The 18,098-nt window shown below is 39.6% G+C and overlaps 1 protein-coding gene across 2 annotated transcripts; it reads right to left on the bottom strand.

Annotated features, from left to right (window-relative positions):
• Positions 1-2,353: 2,353 nt before the first annotated feature.
• On the bottom strand, positions 2,354-17,553 carry nckipsd (NCK interacting protein with SH3 domain). Of its 2 annotated transcripts, none has more exons than XM_084734466.1 (13): positions 16,982-17,553; positions 14,143-14,255; positions 13,400-13,610; positions 11,735-11,810; positions 11,009-11,547; positions 8,517-8,687; positions 6,769-6,855; positions 6,136-6,274; positions 5,942-6,022; positions 5,521-5,649; positions 4,397-4,486; positions 4,138-4,310; positions 2,354-2,922 (listed from the first exon to the last, which is right to left on the bottom strand). In XM_084734466.1, the coding sequence occupies exons 1-13, from the start codon at positions 17,150-17,152 to the stop codon at positions 2,698-2,700; spliced, it is 2,205 nt and encodes a 734-aa protein (XP_084590592.1). In that variant the 5' UTR covers positions 17,153-17,553; the 3' UTR covers positions 2,354-2,697. The 2 variants fall into 2 exon arrangements, with proteins under 2 accessions (XP_084590592.1, XP_084590584.1); XM_084734458.1 differs by having other exon boundaries at positions 11,009-11,550.
• Positions 17,554-18,098: the final 545 nt, after the last annotated feature.

Below are 18,098 nucleotides of genomic sequence, written 5' to 3' on the forward strand. Positions count from 1 at the left end.
AAAAACTGATATCAATTCTGGATTGTTTCTACCTTCTCAGAAACATGATTCCAGTCTGGGACATCATGCAAGGGACAAAAACAGACAAGTCAAGGTGTAAGATGGGAGAACATCAATCACTACATCATGGTGGTGAAGAAATAAGGAAAGGAACATGATGCTGTTGAAGTACTAAAACCACAAGGAGATAAAAGAAATGCCCTGTAATTCCACTTTCTTGTCTTGATTTTCAGTAGAAGCATCAGAAAATAACAGGAAATCAACAACACCGACTAATGTATCATGTCAGATAATAAGTGTAGAACACATTCACCCTCCACGAAGCCGCACATCAGCCAAGACTCAGTATATTACAGCGATATTACAGGTTATTGCAGCACAGTTAGTTTGGATATGAATGCAGCATACTGACAAGAACCCTTCAGTCTGACAGACGTTAAACCATCAGTGACTTCTGATGCTTGAGGAAGTTTGCATATGTAAGAACAGAGTGATCATTGTGGAGGGTTTGCAAAGCAGAAAAGAGAACAAAGTACCAGACTGAGAATACTGCAGACGGAGCCACAGGAGAGACTCATTATGTAGCAGCGGAAGTTACTCAGCTAAAAGCTTAGTAATGATAACACATGAGTCAGAGTGTGCTTTTATCTCACTAGAATAGTTAACTTGTTCAACTTGACTTTTAATTATACTGAATGAAGGGGTGAAGAAGAGAGGAAGTCAGTTTTTTAAGAGCATTTAAAGAAAATAACACACGGTAGTTTGGTCCCACTGACAGGGAAGCACATAAAAGGTTTTCTCACAACGGTTCAAATAATGGCACTGTTATCTGTAACATCACTTCAAATCTGCCCCTTTTTCATTAAAAAATATTCCCATTTGTTGTAAAAAATTAATTTGGTTAAAGTTATTTTGGTTTAGTCCTGGTTATTTTAATTTGAAAATACTATGAGTACATGCAGTTAGTTTTTGTATGATTTTGAAGGTAATTATTGCTCAGAATTCACTGTGAAACAGCTTCAAGGTTTGGCCTAAATTTAGTCTTTTTTTAAACTTCATGTATGACTAAACATCACAGGTTTTGTGTACACTTCTCTAGTGTGTTCAAAAATATCAAAATAATGATATATATATATATATATTTTGAATATTTGAAATGCTTGTAGCGCTTGTTTTCCTACAGTATCGATGTGACACACACACACACGGCTGCAGGCCCTTCTTCTTCTTCTGTCTCATTTGGAACAATTGAATAGGGGTGTCAAGATCCTCCAAAATCATGCTTCAATTTGACTTTCAATTTTAAGGTCACAATTCAATTTGATTTTTTGATATAAACTTTTTTTGCATTGATGGCTACGGCATTGTTAGACCATTTTGTCTTGATTTCTAAAGATCAACAGATAATTAGTTTTATGTCCTGACAGCTGGCATTTATATTTTCAACTTCTTCAGTAACACTTTATAAATACCATCATTAATAAATGCTAACTTTTAAGTTAATTAATCTTTAGTTAATACTAATTTACCATGAACAATGATTCAAGTAATGTTTATATATCCTTTATAAACCATATATTAAGCAATTGTAAAGTTTATAAACATCGGTTGCAGCTTTACAAAAACTATCCAGATAATGCTTATAGTCCCTTCTCGTCAACTGAAGCAGCTTGGTCAGACTGTGAGGCTGCAGGCAGCATCTGTTCTGGACACGCAGAGCTCCACAGTCGAGTAAGAAATAAGAAATATGCAACATCCAGGCAAACTTTCAAATACGGGTACAAAAACTGTTTGAGAAGGCTTAAGCAAAAACCAAAACCAAAACAAAACAAGCAAAACTATTTGGTTTGATTTAGGAAAGGATCAGATGCTTTGGGTTGTTAATTTTATTATAGCATTACTAATAATTAGTAAACATAATTAGCATTTCATTGTTAACAGTGAAATAACTATTAACTAAAGCTGAATAAACCATAAATTTACCATTTATTAATTATGGTTATTATAAAGTGTTACCAATTCTTCTTTAAAAACAACAACAATTTAATGGCTGGTAAGCTACACTTTGTCGTCTTTGAAATAGTTTCTTCCGACACACATCGCAAATGGGCAAGTGTGAACAGAAAAAATACTGGGAGACTCACAGATTTTGCCTTTGATTTTGATTATTGAAATTGAAAGCTCATTTCAATCGATTTTCAATGTAATATTGAAATTGTGACACCCTTATGGCTGAATATCCATTGTCATATTATAGCCTTGTTATATTTATCTTTTTAATAAAATATCTAAATTTTTATGCCCTCAATGTTATTTTTTTCACTATGGTATTGAAAACAGTATTGAATATTGATATTTTTCAAGGTATTGTATTGAAGTTAGAAATTCCAGTATCGTGAAAACATCACATTTGTCATATTTCTTCTTGAAGAAAACCAAAGAAAAAAAAAAACTCCTACTCCTTTTTCAAGTGAAGTTCACTTGAGAAGGTAAAAGCTGTGAAAAACAGCAATATCTTTCTGAAATCAACATCATGTGCATGCTGCAGCCCCGGACTACTAACACTGGCAAGACTGACTAGCTTCTGTCATCACAGGCTGGCACAGGACTCATCAGTTCTTCCTCTTCCAGGCTTTATTGTACCTCCCTGCAGTAGATGGGAGCAGACTACAGTGTGTGAGCACGATACTGATATGGTTAGTCCTGGTTCTCACTGATCTGTGGGAACTCTTTGTAAATCTGCTGCACAATTAGCTTATCCATCTGTTTCGCTGTGGCGTTTCCCTCATCCTCTCCTGGATCTTCCTCCTCCCTGAGAATCCTCTGCAGCGCTCCCTGCAGGTCAGACAGGCGGTGCTGGTGCTCGAGGTAGTCCGTCGAGCGCATTATGGAGTGCATGAGGGAGAGATACTCCATCCGCAGCTGCACGAGGAGGGCGAGAGAGGAGATTAGAGTCAGAAAAGAGATAGTGGTACAGCTGATATCATTAAACGGATAGTTCAGATTATTTAAGGTAGGGTTGTATGAGGTATCTATCAATAGACAGTGTGTCACCTACAGTCGATGGCATACGACTTGCTCCAAGTTTGGAGAAGCAGAGAGAACAGGACCCACCGTTTTATAAGCCAAATATCTTCAAATGCCTCTCAACCAGACTATTTGCGAAATCAGGTCCGAATTAACCTTTTAAAACACCGAAGTCACACAATAACACAAACTAACTAGCCAACTGAGGAAGTGGTAGACCAGCTACTCCCAAGTTCTGTGCGGTAAAATTACTGTTTTCTGCAATAATGTCTGGTTAAGTGAGAGAGTCTGATATTTGGCTCATACAAACCCACTTCAAATAATCCAAACTGTCCCTTTAAAGGAAGAACATTTAGGAAACCTGTCAGTTAAATATGAAGCTGGAGTCTTGAGGGAGTCACTGCTCCAGGCAAAAGAAAAAGTCTTGAAAATAAAACCACATACAAGCACAACTACTGGATTTTAAACTTTGAATTAAACAACCGTGATATAATATGTTACTTAGAGAGCTAAAAGCATCCTTCGCACATAGTTCCTAGTAAATTAAAAGGATAGCCTTTCAAGCACCGCAAATGATTTTCTCTATTCATACAGGAACATTTCCAGCTCGCACCTTTTCACACATGCCATGGCAGTGCGGCAATAGATGGGGCAAGGGACAGTCCAGCAGATGGCAGTAAAGCAACACTTACGAATGCGAAGTGCCATAAAACTCAGAAGAAGATGATGGTGTGAGGTCAGATGTACGTGTACATGGCAGAAAATTATTTACAAGTGGACTGAGGAACTGTTTCTTCTAATGTATTTCATATTCAAGAAATTTGTGAGACAAGTAATGTTTTTATGAGCTACTTGAATAAGAAACAAGCATTCCATATATTAAAAGACTGTTGGATGTCTGGAGTTATTCCAACTCCAGCTTGTGATTGGTTCGCTTACTTTGTCAGACAGACGTAACCCTGTACTTGCTTGTCCCTGCAGTCTCCCTGCTTTTATTCACAACACAGTCATACCGGCATTCACCCTGAAATGCAACAAGTCTTGAGCCTACACACTGCACCTTTAAAGGCTGAGAACAAACAGTGACCGTGCAGCATGTCCAGGTCTCACCTTGTCTCCAGGTGAAAGGTCAGATATTTGTCGAACAGCGATGTCAATCATCACCATCATGTCAGTGCGGTAGAAGATGTCCGCCGTCTCCTGACTGGCAAAAACATCCTGCAGGAACTTGAGTACAGAGTGTGGTGCGGGCGGGGTGTGTTTGAACATACACACAGGGTCGTCTGGAGGGGACAGGACAAAAAGTGAGCGACGACAGAAAGCACAGATGCAGAGTGAGAAATATGACAAAGAAAAGACATATTTTTACCTGCTCTGTTCAAAAGCAGCAGCACTTTCTCTGACAGGATCTTGACATTTTTCTTCTTCAGCTCCTGCATGATCACATTGTTGCTGGGTGCTGGTGACACAGACAGAAAAGAATTTATGGTAAAACAATAAAAGCTCTTTTGCAGGTCAGCAGAAAAACAGCAGTGTAGAACTCTGTTTTTCATTACTGTTCCTATAGAGCTTTTTTAGGCAGACCGTTTGACTTATTGGACACTGCACAGCGGCTGATGGCAGACGACACGCCCCCCAGTTTGGAAAAACAAAACTGGCAGGAGTACCAGTGTAGGAAGCTAAACAATTAATGTACTGGTTAGTGCTGTTTTGATTGGTTGGTTTGTCTGTGTTATTGTGTGACCTTGGTGAGTAAGATGGTTAGTTCCGTGTGACCAAAGTCAAGGCAGCGATTGAGTGGCACCTCCTGTGTTCTGGAGGGTAAAATGAATGATTTTGCCAATGGAGTCTGGTTGAGCAAAAGAGTGATATTTGGTTTATGTAATGGCTGTTTCCCATTAAAAAAGTTTGACAGCAAGGTTAAGTGGTTTAAGTATTCAAAATGTAGCATACACTTAAACCAGCGGTCTGCAACCTTTTGGCCAAGAAAACACAAAACATCTGTCTGGAGCTGCGACTATTAAATTCTCTATTTTCCTTTGAGTCTTTTTCTTTTTTTTGGATTGAGCTTCCATAGTTAGTCAAAGGAAACTCAAGACTACTGGCCACTGGTGAGGAGAAGGTGCTAAACCATAGATGTAGGCTGTGACACACATTTTAGTTGACAACATATTAAAACATTCCTTATTATTCGCTGTATAGGCAGCGCATTTTTACTTACAAAACTTATGAAAATGATTTTAAAAAATTAAAATGTAAAAAAAAATAACTGTTGGTCATTTCCATGGCAATAGAGAGGGTCAAAAGAGCTGCAGGTTGCTGACCCCTGACTTAAACTGATATAGATTTTTTTTGGACTCGACCACCATGTATAGTAGCCAATACAATGACTAACCTTATACAACCCCACTTAAAAAAAAAAAAAATCACAACTATTCCTTTAATGTTATTATTTATACCTTTGTGTTCCCTGCCGTGAAAAGTTTTTCTCACCTGTGTGGTGCAGGTTGAAGGACAGCACGAGGTTCAGGAAGATGTCAGGCAGCTGCTCTGTGGGATCAGAGGGAAGCCCGTCCTCCACCACACCCAGCAGAAACTCAACAAAGTCAGCATTTAAGTGTTCTGAAAGCAGGGAGGGTCAGGATTATGTCTTAATTAAAGAACACTTTATCCCTTTAAGACATCTTTTATTGCATGCATTTCAAACTTTCCGGATCAGTTTAAGTTGGGAAAAGCTTTATAATCTGTCAGACAAAGAGAAAAATGCATTGTCACGATGCTGAATACGAAATTGTTTATCACTGATTTGGAAGGAATGAGCATCATATGTGATGAATGGAACATCATGGAACATCATGGAACATCATGGAACATCATGGAACATCATCTGTGACGCAGCAGCTTCGTAACATACCATAGTGATGATATGGCACCTGCTCGCCCATTGAGAAGATCATAGTGAGTACCAAAGCTGTGTAACACATCTTCTGGTGTTCTGAGAAAAGACCAACCGGCAAGAAATAGTAAATTAATATAGTGTAATAATATCAAGCCTGCGCAGTACGACTTCAGATGAAAAAGAGACAGTGAAAAGAAACTAATTTTTACCTTGTGTGTCAGTCTGGAGGTCCCTGGCCAGCTCCATGGGGAGGATGGAGTTGAGGAGGGTTGAGATGAGAGCAGCGTCCAGGCTGCACATCGCCCCGAACACTTTGAGCAGCAGCAGCCGCAGAGACACACGATGCTCCTGTACGGTCACACGATGGCAACAATGAGCCGACCAAACATACACTGATGATTACCTTACCTTACTTATGCTCACTACTACTGGAATGATGCAGGTTCAACTTCCTCTGAGGCTATCTAGACAGAGAACTGGATGAACTCAGGGTTTTGCATGATGCTTTATGCATTAAGTGGCAAAAATATAAAGAATATCATTGTTCAACACCTACATGTGCAATTCAGATACGAGGAATATAAAAAGAAAGTTTATCTTAAAATATTTAAAAAGGTATCACTCTGACATATTCTGAAAATATATTCAGTTGTAGTTCAGGGTATTTATAAAAATTAATAAACGCAATGTAATTGTCCCTAGGGGAATTTGTTTTGCACAAAGAGCATAAACATCAAGAAGAAGAACATCAACAACCACATAACAGAACATAATATAGTGTAAAACATCAGTATAAAATATTACAAAAATATAAAATAAAAAGCTCTGTTCTTATATCTTACCATCTGATAATATGAAACCAGAGAGAGCACGTTCTCATAGTGGTTGGCCTTGCACATCCTCTTACACACCTCTGGATCTGCATCAGTCTGACGAGGAAAAAAAACAGACTTTAGTTGTAACATCAATTATATAATAACATTATAACTATGTAACTTCATAATCTGTCCCACAGCAGAGGATTATGGAGCCCATTAAAGCAGCTCATGTGGACATCCCAGCCCTGATCTGAGCGCTGGTCAGGACAAACTGCCAACAAAGAATATTTGGCAGCCTGAAGAGTTTACAGATTCGGTCTTTAACCACACTGTTGGATCTGTAAAGTCGTCTAAGCCGGTCTGATCCTATCAAACATGTCTGGTATTTACAGCGCGATATCTGGACGGCTCCTGTGGGCACATCACAAATTCATCCCAATGTAAAACTTTTCACTGTATAATGATGAGTCTTGTCCTCTTCATAAAAGTGTGTTGAATTAAGGGGCCTAATATGTTTATAACTCAGTTAAAACAGTTTCTCCTCACATGACTTTACCCAGATCGTCTTTTTTATGTCATCTTTTTTCAGATCATTTATAACACTTTACCTTACTGTACATATTAATACATACTGACTGTTGGGTTAGAAGGGTTCCTCTCGACAACTTGCTTGCTTAACCTGCTTTATAAATGACATAATGTCCGTGAAATTCAGCTGAACAGATGGAACGCACTCAGTCAAGACCTTACATCCTGTTTTTAGACTTCAATCAGAAAACACACACCCTGTAGCCTGTTTTAACCTCTTTAACTCTGCAGAGACAGACACGCCCACTTCAAGAAGTTCTGGGCAAGAAACATGCAGTTTTCTGCATGTGGTATAAATTTTTAATTTCTCACTATTCTATTTGAACATTTCTTCATTCTGCAAACATTATTGAAAATTCATAAATTGGGTGTGGCTGTAAAGGTGAGACTCTTGTGAATAAATGAGCCCCATTCCATTTATGTGCGATGATGCTGACCATATAGTGTGAGACCATGTTTTGCAAGTTGACCTCACTGTATAAAGTGACCTATAGTGACCTTGATGATAATCACAGCTGTATGACACTTCACAACCACAAACTAGAGACCTGGAACATTCAGCGGATGGATTACTTTCCTTGGTATATTCATTTCTGCATAAGTGCTTACAATCCAATCTGCAATTCTTAGAGAAATCTCCAAATGTTTTTGATACCAAATCACAGAATGAACCTTTCTCTGGTGTCCCTCTGGTGTCTTAATGTATTATTTTAGAGGGATTTTTTTAAATTTTTGATCAATTCTTCAGTGTTCAAAAGTGGTTAAATTGTGCACAAAATCTGTGTAATAAATGGTATTAACTCAAAAACTGCTAAAACAACTTATAAGACACGATAGAGCATGAGAAGGGCCATCGTATACTTTACTCATAATGCTCTAACACCTTTAAACTCTAAACTTTTAAATGTAAACAGGTACCTAAAGAAAAAACAAGGTTAATTACAGATTAGGTAACAACTTGACACACAGTGCTGAGCTGCAGTGCCAAATGACGCTTCAGGTTCCCAACTTTCAGATTATGCAAAGCACTTCCATGTGACATATACTGTATTTCTGCTTTCTTCCCCTAACATTCTGCCCCCTCTATTAATGACAAAAATGAGTGTATAATGGGGGCAGTGGGGAGGACAGGTTAAACATGCATTGTTACAGGAACAAGACGTTGACGGCTCCCTGCGCCGTACCAGTATCTTCAACAACTCCTCCAGGTAACAAGCGATGAGAGCGTGGTCTTCGTGAAGCGCCCAGCTACGCTGCTGGGAGTCGTCCCGGTGTCGAGCGAGGTCACTGAAGATAACCTCCAGCCTCTGTTCGTCATGACACACCTGACCCTGCGGCAGCGCTGCACTCAAGTCCTACAGAGACATGAAACATTGTGACACACCCATTTCTGCTTCAACCTGAAACACCAGCACAGAGCGTACGGTCTATGGTGCAGAGGAACATGATATGGATTCTCTAACATGGACAGAAGCTGCTTAATTATCAAGTGGAAATATACTTTATATGCGGCAACATAGTTAAAATTTATTTCTTATAGAATTGAGAGCATCTGAAGGTAATTTCGACATTGACTTTAGTGTCTTTCAGTCATAACCGAATTGATGGCATAACACCAACAGACCCACCACGTCTAGACTTGCATGATTTATTTTGGGGGAAGTGGAGAAACACACTGAACAACACACCATTGCCAAATTACCAACTTATAACTTGATACTGTTGACAAACAGTTGCTTATTTACACAACTGTAACATACAGAGCAATATTAGCATTCATTTGAAGTTGTGTTCCTGATGGACTGTGAAGCGAGATGAATGGGTTATGAGTCTAAAGCCAGAGCTTTCAGTGCCACAAAGGTGATCACCACGGTAACCTGTGCTCTGAGCTGGCTATGTTCAGAGTTTCAAATTAAATCAGCTGTAAAAAGCACCATCTTCGATTAATTCTTTTCCTGATGGTGTTGTTTGTGAGCGATATCTTCAGCAGCACAAACTGTGCACATCATGTCGCCACAGGAACCAACGTGCATTCAGTTGTTGCAGGAAATATTTTACATATACACACTTCTAATAACACTTCTAATTTTACACAGCGGATCATCCACACACTATGAATGATGAAGGCAGAACAGCTACAGACCACTTTGAATGATGTTTTTAAGTCCGTTTTATACTGCTAATACTGCAGTTCAGAACACCGATTGCAAAATTGATTAGTCTATTGGTATTTATCCCAGATAATATTCAATCAATAAAATCTGTTTCACTTTGATTTGGCCAAAAACTGAAGTGATTTCAAAATATCCTTCATTATTGGACAGTGTCAGACCTAAATGCATGTTTTGAGTATAATGTTTAAAATTTAAAAGCTCTAATCTGAAGCTGTTAGAAATAATCGTCAGGCATTGAGAGTCAATTTAGAGAGTCAATTAGTGATTTTGTCACAGTATTCCTCTCTTGCCTTATTTGCAGCAACCATGTTCCTTTTTGCTGTAATATTTTTAAAATGTTTTTCATAGTTTTCTATTTTAACAAGCTGTTCCTCTTGACTTAAGTAAGCATCACATGATCGATCAAATTTGAGCAGGAAAAGAGTCAAGTGACACGTCAAAAGCCACTTTTATGGTCACATGCTCAGAGCCTGAAGAAGAAATAATAAAGAAAGTTTATAAATAAAGTTCATAACCACCGTTGTGATACGACGTCAGGTTTTAAGTTCTGTTGAGCAAAAACAAAGTAGGCCTGGTTATGTCCAACTTACTCTGCAGTGCACCCACCCCTCACCGTGTAAGCAGGGTACAGTGAGGTTTTTCTCTAAAAATAGCTCAACAGACGTTGATGAGACCAATAAATGTGATAAAAACAGCAACTCTGTGAACCATAAAACCAAAACAATGAGCTGGTGCTAAAAAAAACCCAAAGACCTTGCAAATAACCCTTTAAAAAATTTGCAGAGTCAGGTGATAACTTTCTGTAAGTTTGTCACAATGTCTGACCACTTTCACTGTATAAATGCTAATTTCATTCATTGACAATATAAAAATATTGATTAGAGCAGCTTCAAAAGATAATACCGGTGTTTCTTCTCTGCAGTACATTAGGATGTCTGTATTTAATTTGAAAAGTATTAAAAACAACTTGTACAGGCTTGAAAATCATCTGAGCTACAACTCTCTCTGATGATACTCTTTGTATCATCAGTGTTTTGTTAAGCCCATGTTGAGTGTTTCATATCTAAAAGCGCACCGACGAGACCTCTAATGGACCACAGAGTATTTCAGGCTTTCTAATTGGATGAGCAGGGTCAGAGTGAGCACACGTGTCACCATGTAAATACAGGCTGCAGACACACACTTTCAGCAGTTGCGGTTTGGGCTTACTGTACATCATGCACTACTGACCACCTTACACCCAGAGATAGAAACAGAAATGTCTGCCAGGAGAGAATCAGCAGCTCATTTCACGCTTGGTCTGACACTGCACAGCCTGCATTTAAAAACAGGAAATGAGTGTGTGACTCTGTGCGTGCTGTCCTCTGTGTCTCAGAACCTCCGTGAGAAATGTCAGCTAAAAGCAGACGGAGCTGTAACTCTAAACGACACCGGTATTCTCCTTTAAGCTGGCACGGCTCCGGGATGCTGAATCCACATGATGTAATGAAAACAAATCTGACCTTGCTCTCCACCAGCGAGAGGAGAACCTGCTCCAGAGCGGAGGCGGCCTGAGGTAAGGCCGTCTGCAGATGGCCGACCGTCACACCCACGGCGATCCGCGACAGCTCGTAGCTCAGGCCCGTGTTCTTCCGTACCAGCTCGATCAGCTCAGCCCCAATCGTCATGGGAACCGGCTCAGAGGTAGCGGGGCTGCCAGGAGGGCTTTCAGCGACAGACGGGGGGGCAACGGGCCATTCACTCTCCGGCTGCTCCTCCACAGCGGGCTGCGGAGGAGGGGCGGGCTGGGGAGGTTGTGGAGCCGGGCTCTTCTTCACAGGCTGAGGAGGGGAGTCCGAGGGCAGCACGTCAGGAGGTGGCGGCGCACAGGGCTTCACACGGGATGGCACAGGAGGAGGGGGGGTGCTGGAAACACTTGGCAGGCTGACCTCAGAGGAGGCCGGTGAGTGGGAGGAGCCAGATTCTAAAGAGGTGGTGCTGATTGAGAGGGAGGGAGCAGGGGACGCAGGGAGAGAGGACACTCTGGAGGGGACCTCCGGCTCTGCTGAGAAGGAGAGAGAAACAGAGCTCCAGTTACAGAGAGGAGAGCGAACAGGAATGACTGGACTAAGAATAGAGTGTGTTTGTGAAGGAGAGAGGAAACATCAGCTAACAGCAGCAGCAGATACGCTGCACTGGAACCTGTGAGGCTGTGATTAACGTCTACATAATGTTATAGTAGTTCTGACCTGGACGTCGGCTGTTTTTCTGTTTCTCCGGGGGAGGTGGGGTGATCGGAGCCGCACGTCGTGGCTGAGGAGGCACCTGAAAGACAGGATGAAGGAGATGAATTTGACTATATACAGCAGGGGTGTTCATTTCTAGACACATCAGCATTATGGTTGCAGTTAAAGGGTAAATGTAAGACTATATAAATGTATCTGCTTGTTCTCAGGGGCTAATCTAGAGGAGTGGCAGCTGCAAGGCTCAACAACAAGAATTGCCTGCTTATGCCCAGAATCAGGCACCTCGAGCGGTCGGGTTTGAGGGCTGGTTTAGGTCAGTGTTGACCTGGACTGCCACAAGGCTGCTTTGCTCCTGAAATTTAGTGCTAACTCACAACAACGGATAAGCTTTTGAAAAGAAAAAGACCTGATGAGCAGACCAACAGCCCAGCTGACAAAAGCTCAGCTGCAAAAAATCACAAGAGCTCCTGGCCAAGTAAAACTCGCAAAAATGATGCAGCATTCACAAAGTATGGATTTACTGCGGCACATAAGAATGGCTATGGGTGCCCCAAATTTGTTCTCTGCCTCGAGACCCTCTCAACTGAGTGTTTAAAACTGTCTAAACTTCAGCATCACTTGAAACAAAAGCACCCTACAGAGGCTGAAAAAGCAGGCGACTTCTTGCAAAAGGGGGCCCTGGCCATATGCTAATGCAATTTGGGGGGCCTAAGCATGGAAACGTTTGGAAAAATCTGGTGTAATGCATACTCAAGTAAGAGTAGAATTACAGACTTGAAAGAAAATACTCATAAAGGCACAAGTGCCCAGAAATTACTTAATTAAGAGTAATGTGAGTAGAAATATGTTACTGCCACCCCTGCATTTTAGGGCATACTGTATGAACATGAACATAGTGGTGATTTAATTGTCCCTGCTGTGGGAGAGGCGTTAACATTAGATAAAATTATTGACAAGTGTTCCAGGGTGATGCCAGGATGGCGTCATATCTCTCATGATCAATTCTGTAACTTCTCCTGATGCTGTTTTTATCAACAGAGGCTGAAGAGATGTTTCAATCCTAAAGATGGACTGTGATTTTGACCTGGACATGAATTAAACTTTTTCTGACTTTCAATCAGCGGCGTTTGGAATGATTATTGTTCAGTTTTATTGTAAATATTCTGCTGAGAGTTTCCACAAAAGTTTACATAACTGTGTTTGAATGTGTTTTGAAAAAAATGTGCTCCAAATAGTATAGAGTGATGTAGTTTAGAGCAGGTGGAAGAGTATGATTGAGAAAAGAGTTTGTGGATTCTGGAAAATGTGCTCACTGAAAGGGTTTTGTGTGAATGCAATGAAAAATGTGTCACAGTTTGAAAACTGTAATGTTGATTAGTGGTGTTTAATATTTAGAAACCTTAAGCATGTTCAGAAACTGATCATTAGTGGGTTACAATTGCAAACAACTGAGCAAACTTCATTAATAAAGAATTTTTAAACATAAGTTAAAAGTGCTTTAGAGGCAGAGGAACACAGAGAGAAAAGACAAAGATTGTGATTTATTTAAAAAAAAAAAATCAAATAAAAAATGATCAACAAATGTACATAATCCCTCTAAATGATTGAATCCTGTATATTTGATTAAAATAAAACATTTCAATGTGCACTGTTGTATGAGTGTGTTACCTGGTAAAAGCCCTTTTCTCCCTGCATATTGTCCATGCTTCCTGATAGTGGCATGCTCGCCTGTCGTCCATAATCTCGGTTAAGGCCATTGGGTGGAGGAGGAGTCTGACTGAGAGATATTTCACTGTTGGATGATGGGAGGCCTTGTTTATTACCGGAGGAAGAGGAACTTCGTCGTGCCAGGGTTTCCTTTCTGTGATGGATCAACTTCCTACAACAGAGGAGGAGAATAAGTTTTCATACACAGATTCAGATTTCACATTTTGTTTGCTTGTGTTAATGTGTCACTTTGGTGTTTTAAAGCGTTAGTTCAGATTCACCTCAGTCGCACAATTACATAAACAAACTGAATGATTAATGCAGCAGTAGATCTGCAAATCCTATGATCTGTGAGGTAAAATATCTCTTTTTGCCAATGGAGTCTGGTTGGGTTAAAGAGAGCAATCGTTCGCTTATATAACAGCAGTTTCCCATCAGAAAAGGCTGTCTGACTGCAAGATAAAGCTATGAAAATATTCTAAATATAGTGTACACTTAAAATGATAAGTGATTTCATATGTTGCTAAAATGCCTTTTGCTGCTGACCCTGCTTAGCATCCCACACCGGTGCTCCTGCTGCTTCTCTAAACTGGGGGCGTGTTGACCTTCATCTATTGTAGGTAAAACACTGACTATGGATAATACAACCCCACTTAAAAAAACAGAACTATCCCTTTAAGTTTACTTTGTGCATTTCGACTCACTGTAGAACATCTCTCTGTTCCAGATTGTATTTGCCTCCATTTTTTAAGGCCACATTGTGGATTCCTTCGATTGCTCTGTCAATAGACTGCAGCACCTCGTCCTGCTCTGGAGCCTGCCAGAGAAAAAGAGAGAGAGAAAAAAAAAAAATGGGATGAATAAATTAAATATTCATCAACATAATTATTAAACTTTAAACTAAAACAGAAGAGGACTGTGGCTCGGGGATAAGTGTGACTCCAGGCAGAGATAAACTGGGGCAGTTATCTAACAAAAAAAACAGCCTTTTAACAAGTGACACACGCACTCACTCACTGAGGCCTCGCATTCAGGCTCATTAAACCTCCACAGCCAATGTCATTAAGAACAGGAGAGAGCATTCCTAAACCAAGCCTGTGATTTCACTAAATACATGCTCTGACTAGTTCACTGCGAGTCTGAATCCTTGGAAAACAGAGTCTCCTCACTGGGGAGCACATGTGGGTGTGAGTGAAGGACAAACCAAAAGCTATGTGGAGGGATTAGCTACTTACTGAACAATTAGAAGGGTAGGTGAGACTGATCCTTGATAATAAAACAGAGATCGGAACAGATGTTTTTTTTCCTTGTGTGAATATATTTATCGGAAATGTACAAAGAGCAAAATACAAAAAAATGCAAATGTACTAGAAGTAGAAGTTAATTTACTTTTCCCATCACAACAACTGACAAAGAAATAATAAAAAGCATAATGTGCCCCTGTCGTCCCCTTATGGTAAATGTGTTACATCATCAAAATAGTTTCATATCAAAACAATGTCAAAATACAACAATATATGATAAACGAGAAATAAATAAGTCCAGAAATAACACCTAAATATGTAGATAGGTCAATCATTGAGGTCCAACTGTAGTAAGCTGTGGGCCTGGTTACCAGACTTCGATAAAACTATCAAATCACAAAAAATGCCTTGTTTTTTGATACTTATGGAGTTCAGACAGTTACACATTTGACAGATATCCCATCAGTTTCTTCATCTTTGTCTGGTTATCCAAATTGAGCAGAGAGCACAAAGAAAAGAGAAATTCTCCAGCTGCTCCCAGGTCTTTGAACAGCTTCGTCTTTTAAAGTGAGTAACTGTATTTCATTTTTGTTTAAACTGATTTATACATTTGTATTGAAAAAAGTGTTGTTCAGGAACTGGTATCAAAGCCAAGATGTCAGCACCGGTATCAAACATTTTTGAACGATACTCAGCCCTAGTTATTATATCAGAAAAAGTGGTCTACATACAGTCTACATATAGTTTGTGTTTTTTCTTTGACAGAATACAGTATCTTTTCAGATCTATTATAGGATTTAAATTCACTGATGCAGTTCGCTGACATCATCCAGTATCCAAACTTTAGGATCAAAGTCAAAGAAGAGGAGTGACGGAGATTCTTGACAGACTCTTCATCTCTGACACATGACAGAAATCCCATCATTAAACTTATTTAGTCTACAAAGAGTATAATATTTTCTGTGTGAGATGTTATATTGAATTTGTCCGTGTTTGGTGGACATCATGTTTGCTATATTGAAGATCTATCTATCACAAAAAGATGGAGAGAGAGCAAGAGGAGGAGGAGGAGGAGGAGGAGGAGGAGGAGGAGGAGGAGGAGGAGGAGGAGGAGGAAGGCGAACCAATATTTCTATTTCTATTAGTCTCAACATTTTCTTACTGTGGTGTTTCTCATTTTACTTTTCAGTGCAATCACTGTGAATTTGGCCAAAATAACATAACAAAATAACAGTCTTTATACTCTATGTTTAAAACTGCAACCTTTTTGGGACCTAAACCCTTAAACCTCACGGGAAAAAAAGGAGAAAAGGCAACAACTTCTCCACAATTTCACACATTTTAATACTTAACATGGCCAGTCTACTCACCCCTGTACAAAGTGTTTCATTTATTAGCAGTTATCAAATAAAACCAAAAACATAAGTTGTTTGTCATGTTTAATCTTGGGCTGTAATGTCTATAAAACGTCAGTAAAGTAGTGACAAAATGTCCATTCTAGCTTTTCAAAGTCCAAAACAACTGAGTAAAACTGTCATGACAGTGTTATTATATATGGAAGATATTCCATCAATAACAAATCTGGTATCAAGCAAACAAATTTCTAATGGAGATTCCTCAGGAATGATTTTGACAAGTGACTCCTAATAAACATCATGCCTTGGAAAATCAAATTAATTCAGATAAAATCTTTTTGATACCTTTCTTAATACAGCTTTGCAGAATGCTGTCAGTAATAGTACATGGGATGTTAGAATTATAATTAAGAGATGTGCTCACAAGTACCAATGTAATTTAACCTAAGAGAGTATGAGAGTCCTGTCAGGAGCAGATGATTTTAGTTTGAGAAAAAAAAAAAAAAACAATGGCTCTCTGTCGTTGTGTCCTTGCTGTTCTTGTCTTCTTATCTCTCATATCCTATTCTGTATCATCTCATCCTGTCACATCCCATCCTATCCTCCCCTATAGCTCCACTGTGTCGCAGTGAGCAGCTGCAGTGCAGAAGGCCATGTCCCTACATCATGCAACCTTTCCAATTATTTATGGGCTCTTCTGCAACCATGCATGTTCTTATTCTTTCTCCTCAATAATCAGCAGTCAGCTCCAGCACGGCCTGCAGTGCAGTACACAGAGTACACTTAACATGGTATCTGTCTCTCACGATCCCATCAATTCAACCCTGAATACGCATTCACTAGATTTCACTTCACCTCGGGGTGTGACATGGTCACCGCTTACATTCACTGAGACAAAAACAGAGAAATAAAACCACCAGGTCATAAAGGAAGTGGCGTTTTACCTGTATTTTCTCGATGTATGAGGCTGGGATGTAGCCGGTTTCCCCCGAGCTGCAGCGGGACCCCAGCCACCAGTGTTTGTTGCTCCTCTCCAGGATTAGGAAGCTTTCTCCGGCCGCGAAGTGCAGCGAGTTGGGCTCGGCGGATCGAAAGGCGTACAGAGACCGGTACATACTTTATTATCAACACTTTAACACGGCGAAAGGAGCCAAAACAAAAATATAACCGGTGCCAGAAGATAGGGCGTCTCCGAGTGGACACTATCTGCTCTGTTGGAGGTTGATTTAAAGCGGCTGATCTGCAGGCATGGCCACGGAGGATCGCTGCTGTCTATTTACAATGTAGCTCTCGGATCATCTGACCTGTGACTGATGCCAGTAAACGCCGCAGGGGGCGCTGTTGCTCCATGAACACGCCCCCCAGACATTTTAATCAAACACAGAGCTGATACTGATGAGACTTAATAAAATATTTCATGAAAAATATGACTTTAAACAACTTCAGCTTTGAGTTGAATACTGTACAATTTTACTGCTACCAAATATATTGTCTTTTAATGTCTTTTTTGTTTCCCCTCCCCCTTTAAAGGTAATATTTATTTATTTATTATTATTATTGTTATTATTATTATTAACACAATTTACAATCTCTACAGTGTATGTACAACACCCCGGTCCTTAGGTAAGGATAACCTCCCCCGAAAAAAACAAATTGAATTATTTTTTGTAGATTGGTGTACTATGACTTTTCTTGATAAATGTTAACTTTGACTTCTGAAGATTTATTATCAATTCCATAGACAACACTTGTATTTATACCTCTATAATATAAAGTACAAACTTGTCTGGTTATGGTGTTATATAGGTTATATACAAGTTTTTTTGTTTTTTTTTGGGCAATATACTTTATGTCGATTTTTTCTAACTTATTCTGTCTACTTTCTGATGCTGATAAGTTAAAGCATAATACTGATATTTTAATATTTTTTTTCCACCTAATTGCTGAGAACAACATGCCTCTCTTACAGTGGAATTAACATATAATTATGCCCTTATTATTATGCCTAAAATGGGAAAATGAAATGTGAACAGATGTGATTTGGCTCCTCCTCACATGACA

This window comes from Lutjanus erythropterus, chromosome 2 (assembly GCF_056507025.1).
Source record: "Lutjanus erythropterus isolate fLutEry1 chromosome 2, fLutEry1.hap2, whole genome shotgun sequence".
NCBI classification, from domain to species: Eukaryota; Metazoa; Chordata; class Actinopteri; order Lutjaniformes; family Lutjanidae; genus Lutjanus; species Lutjanus erythropterus.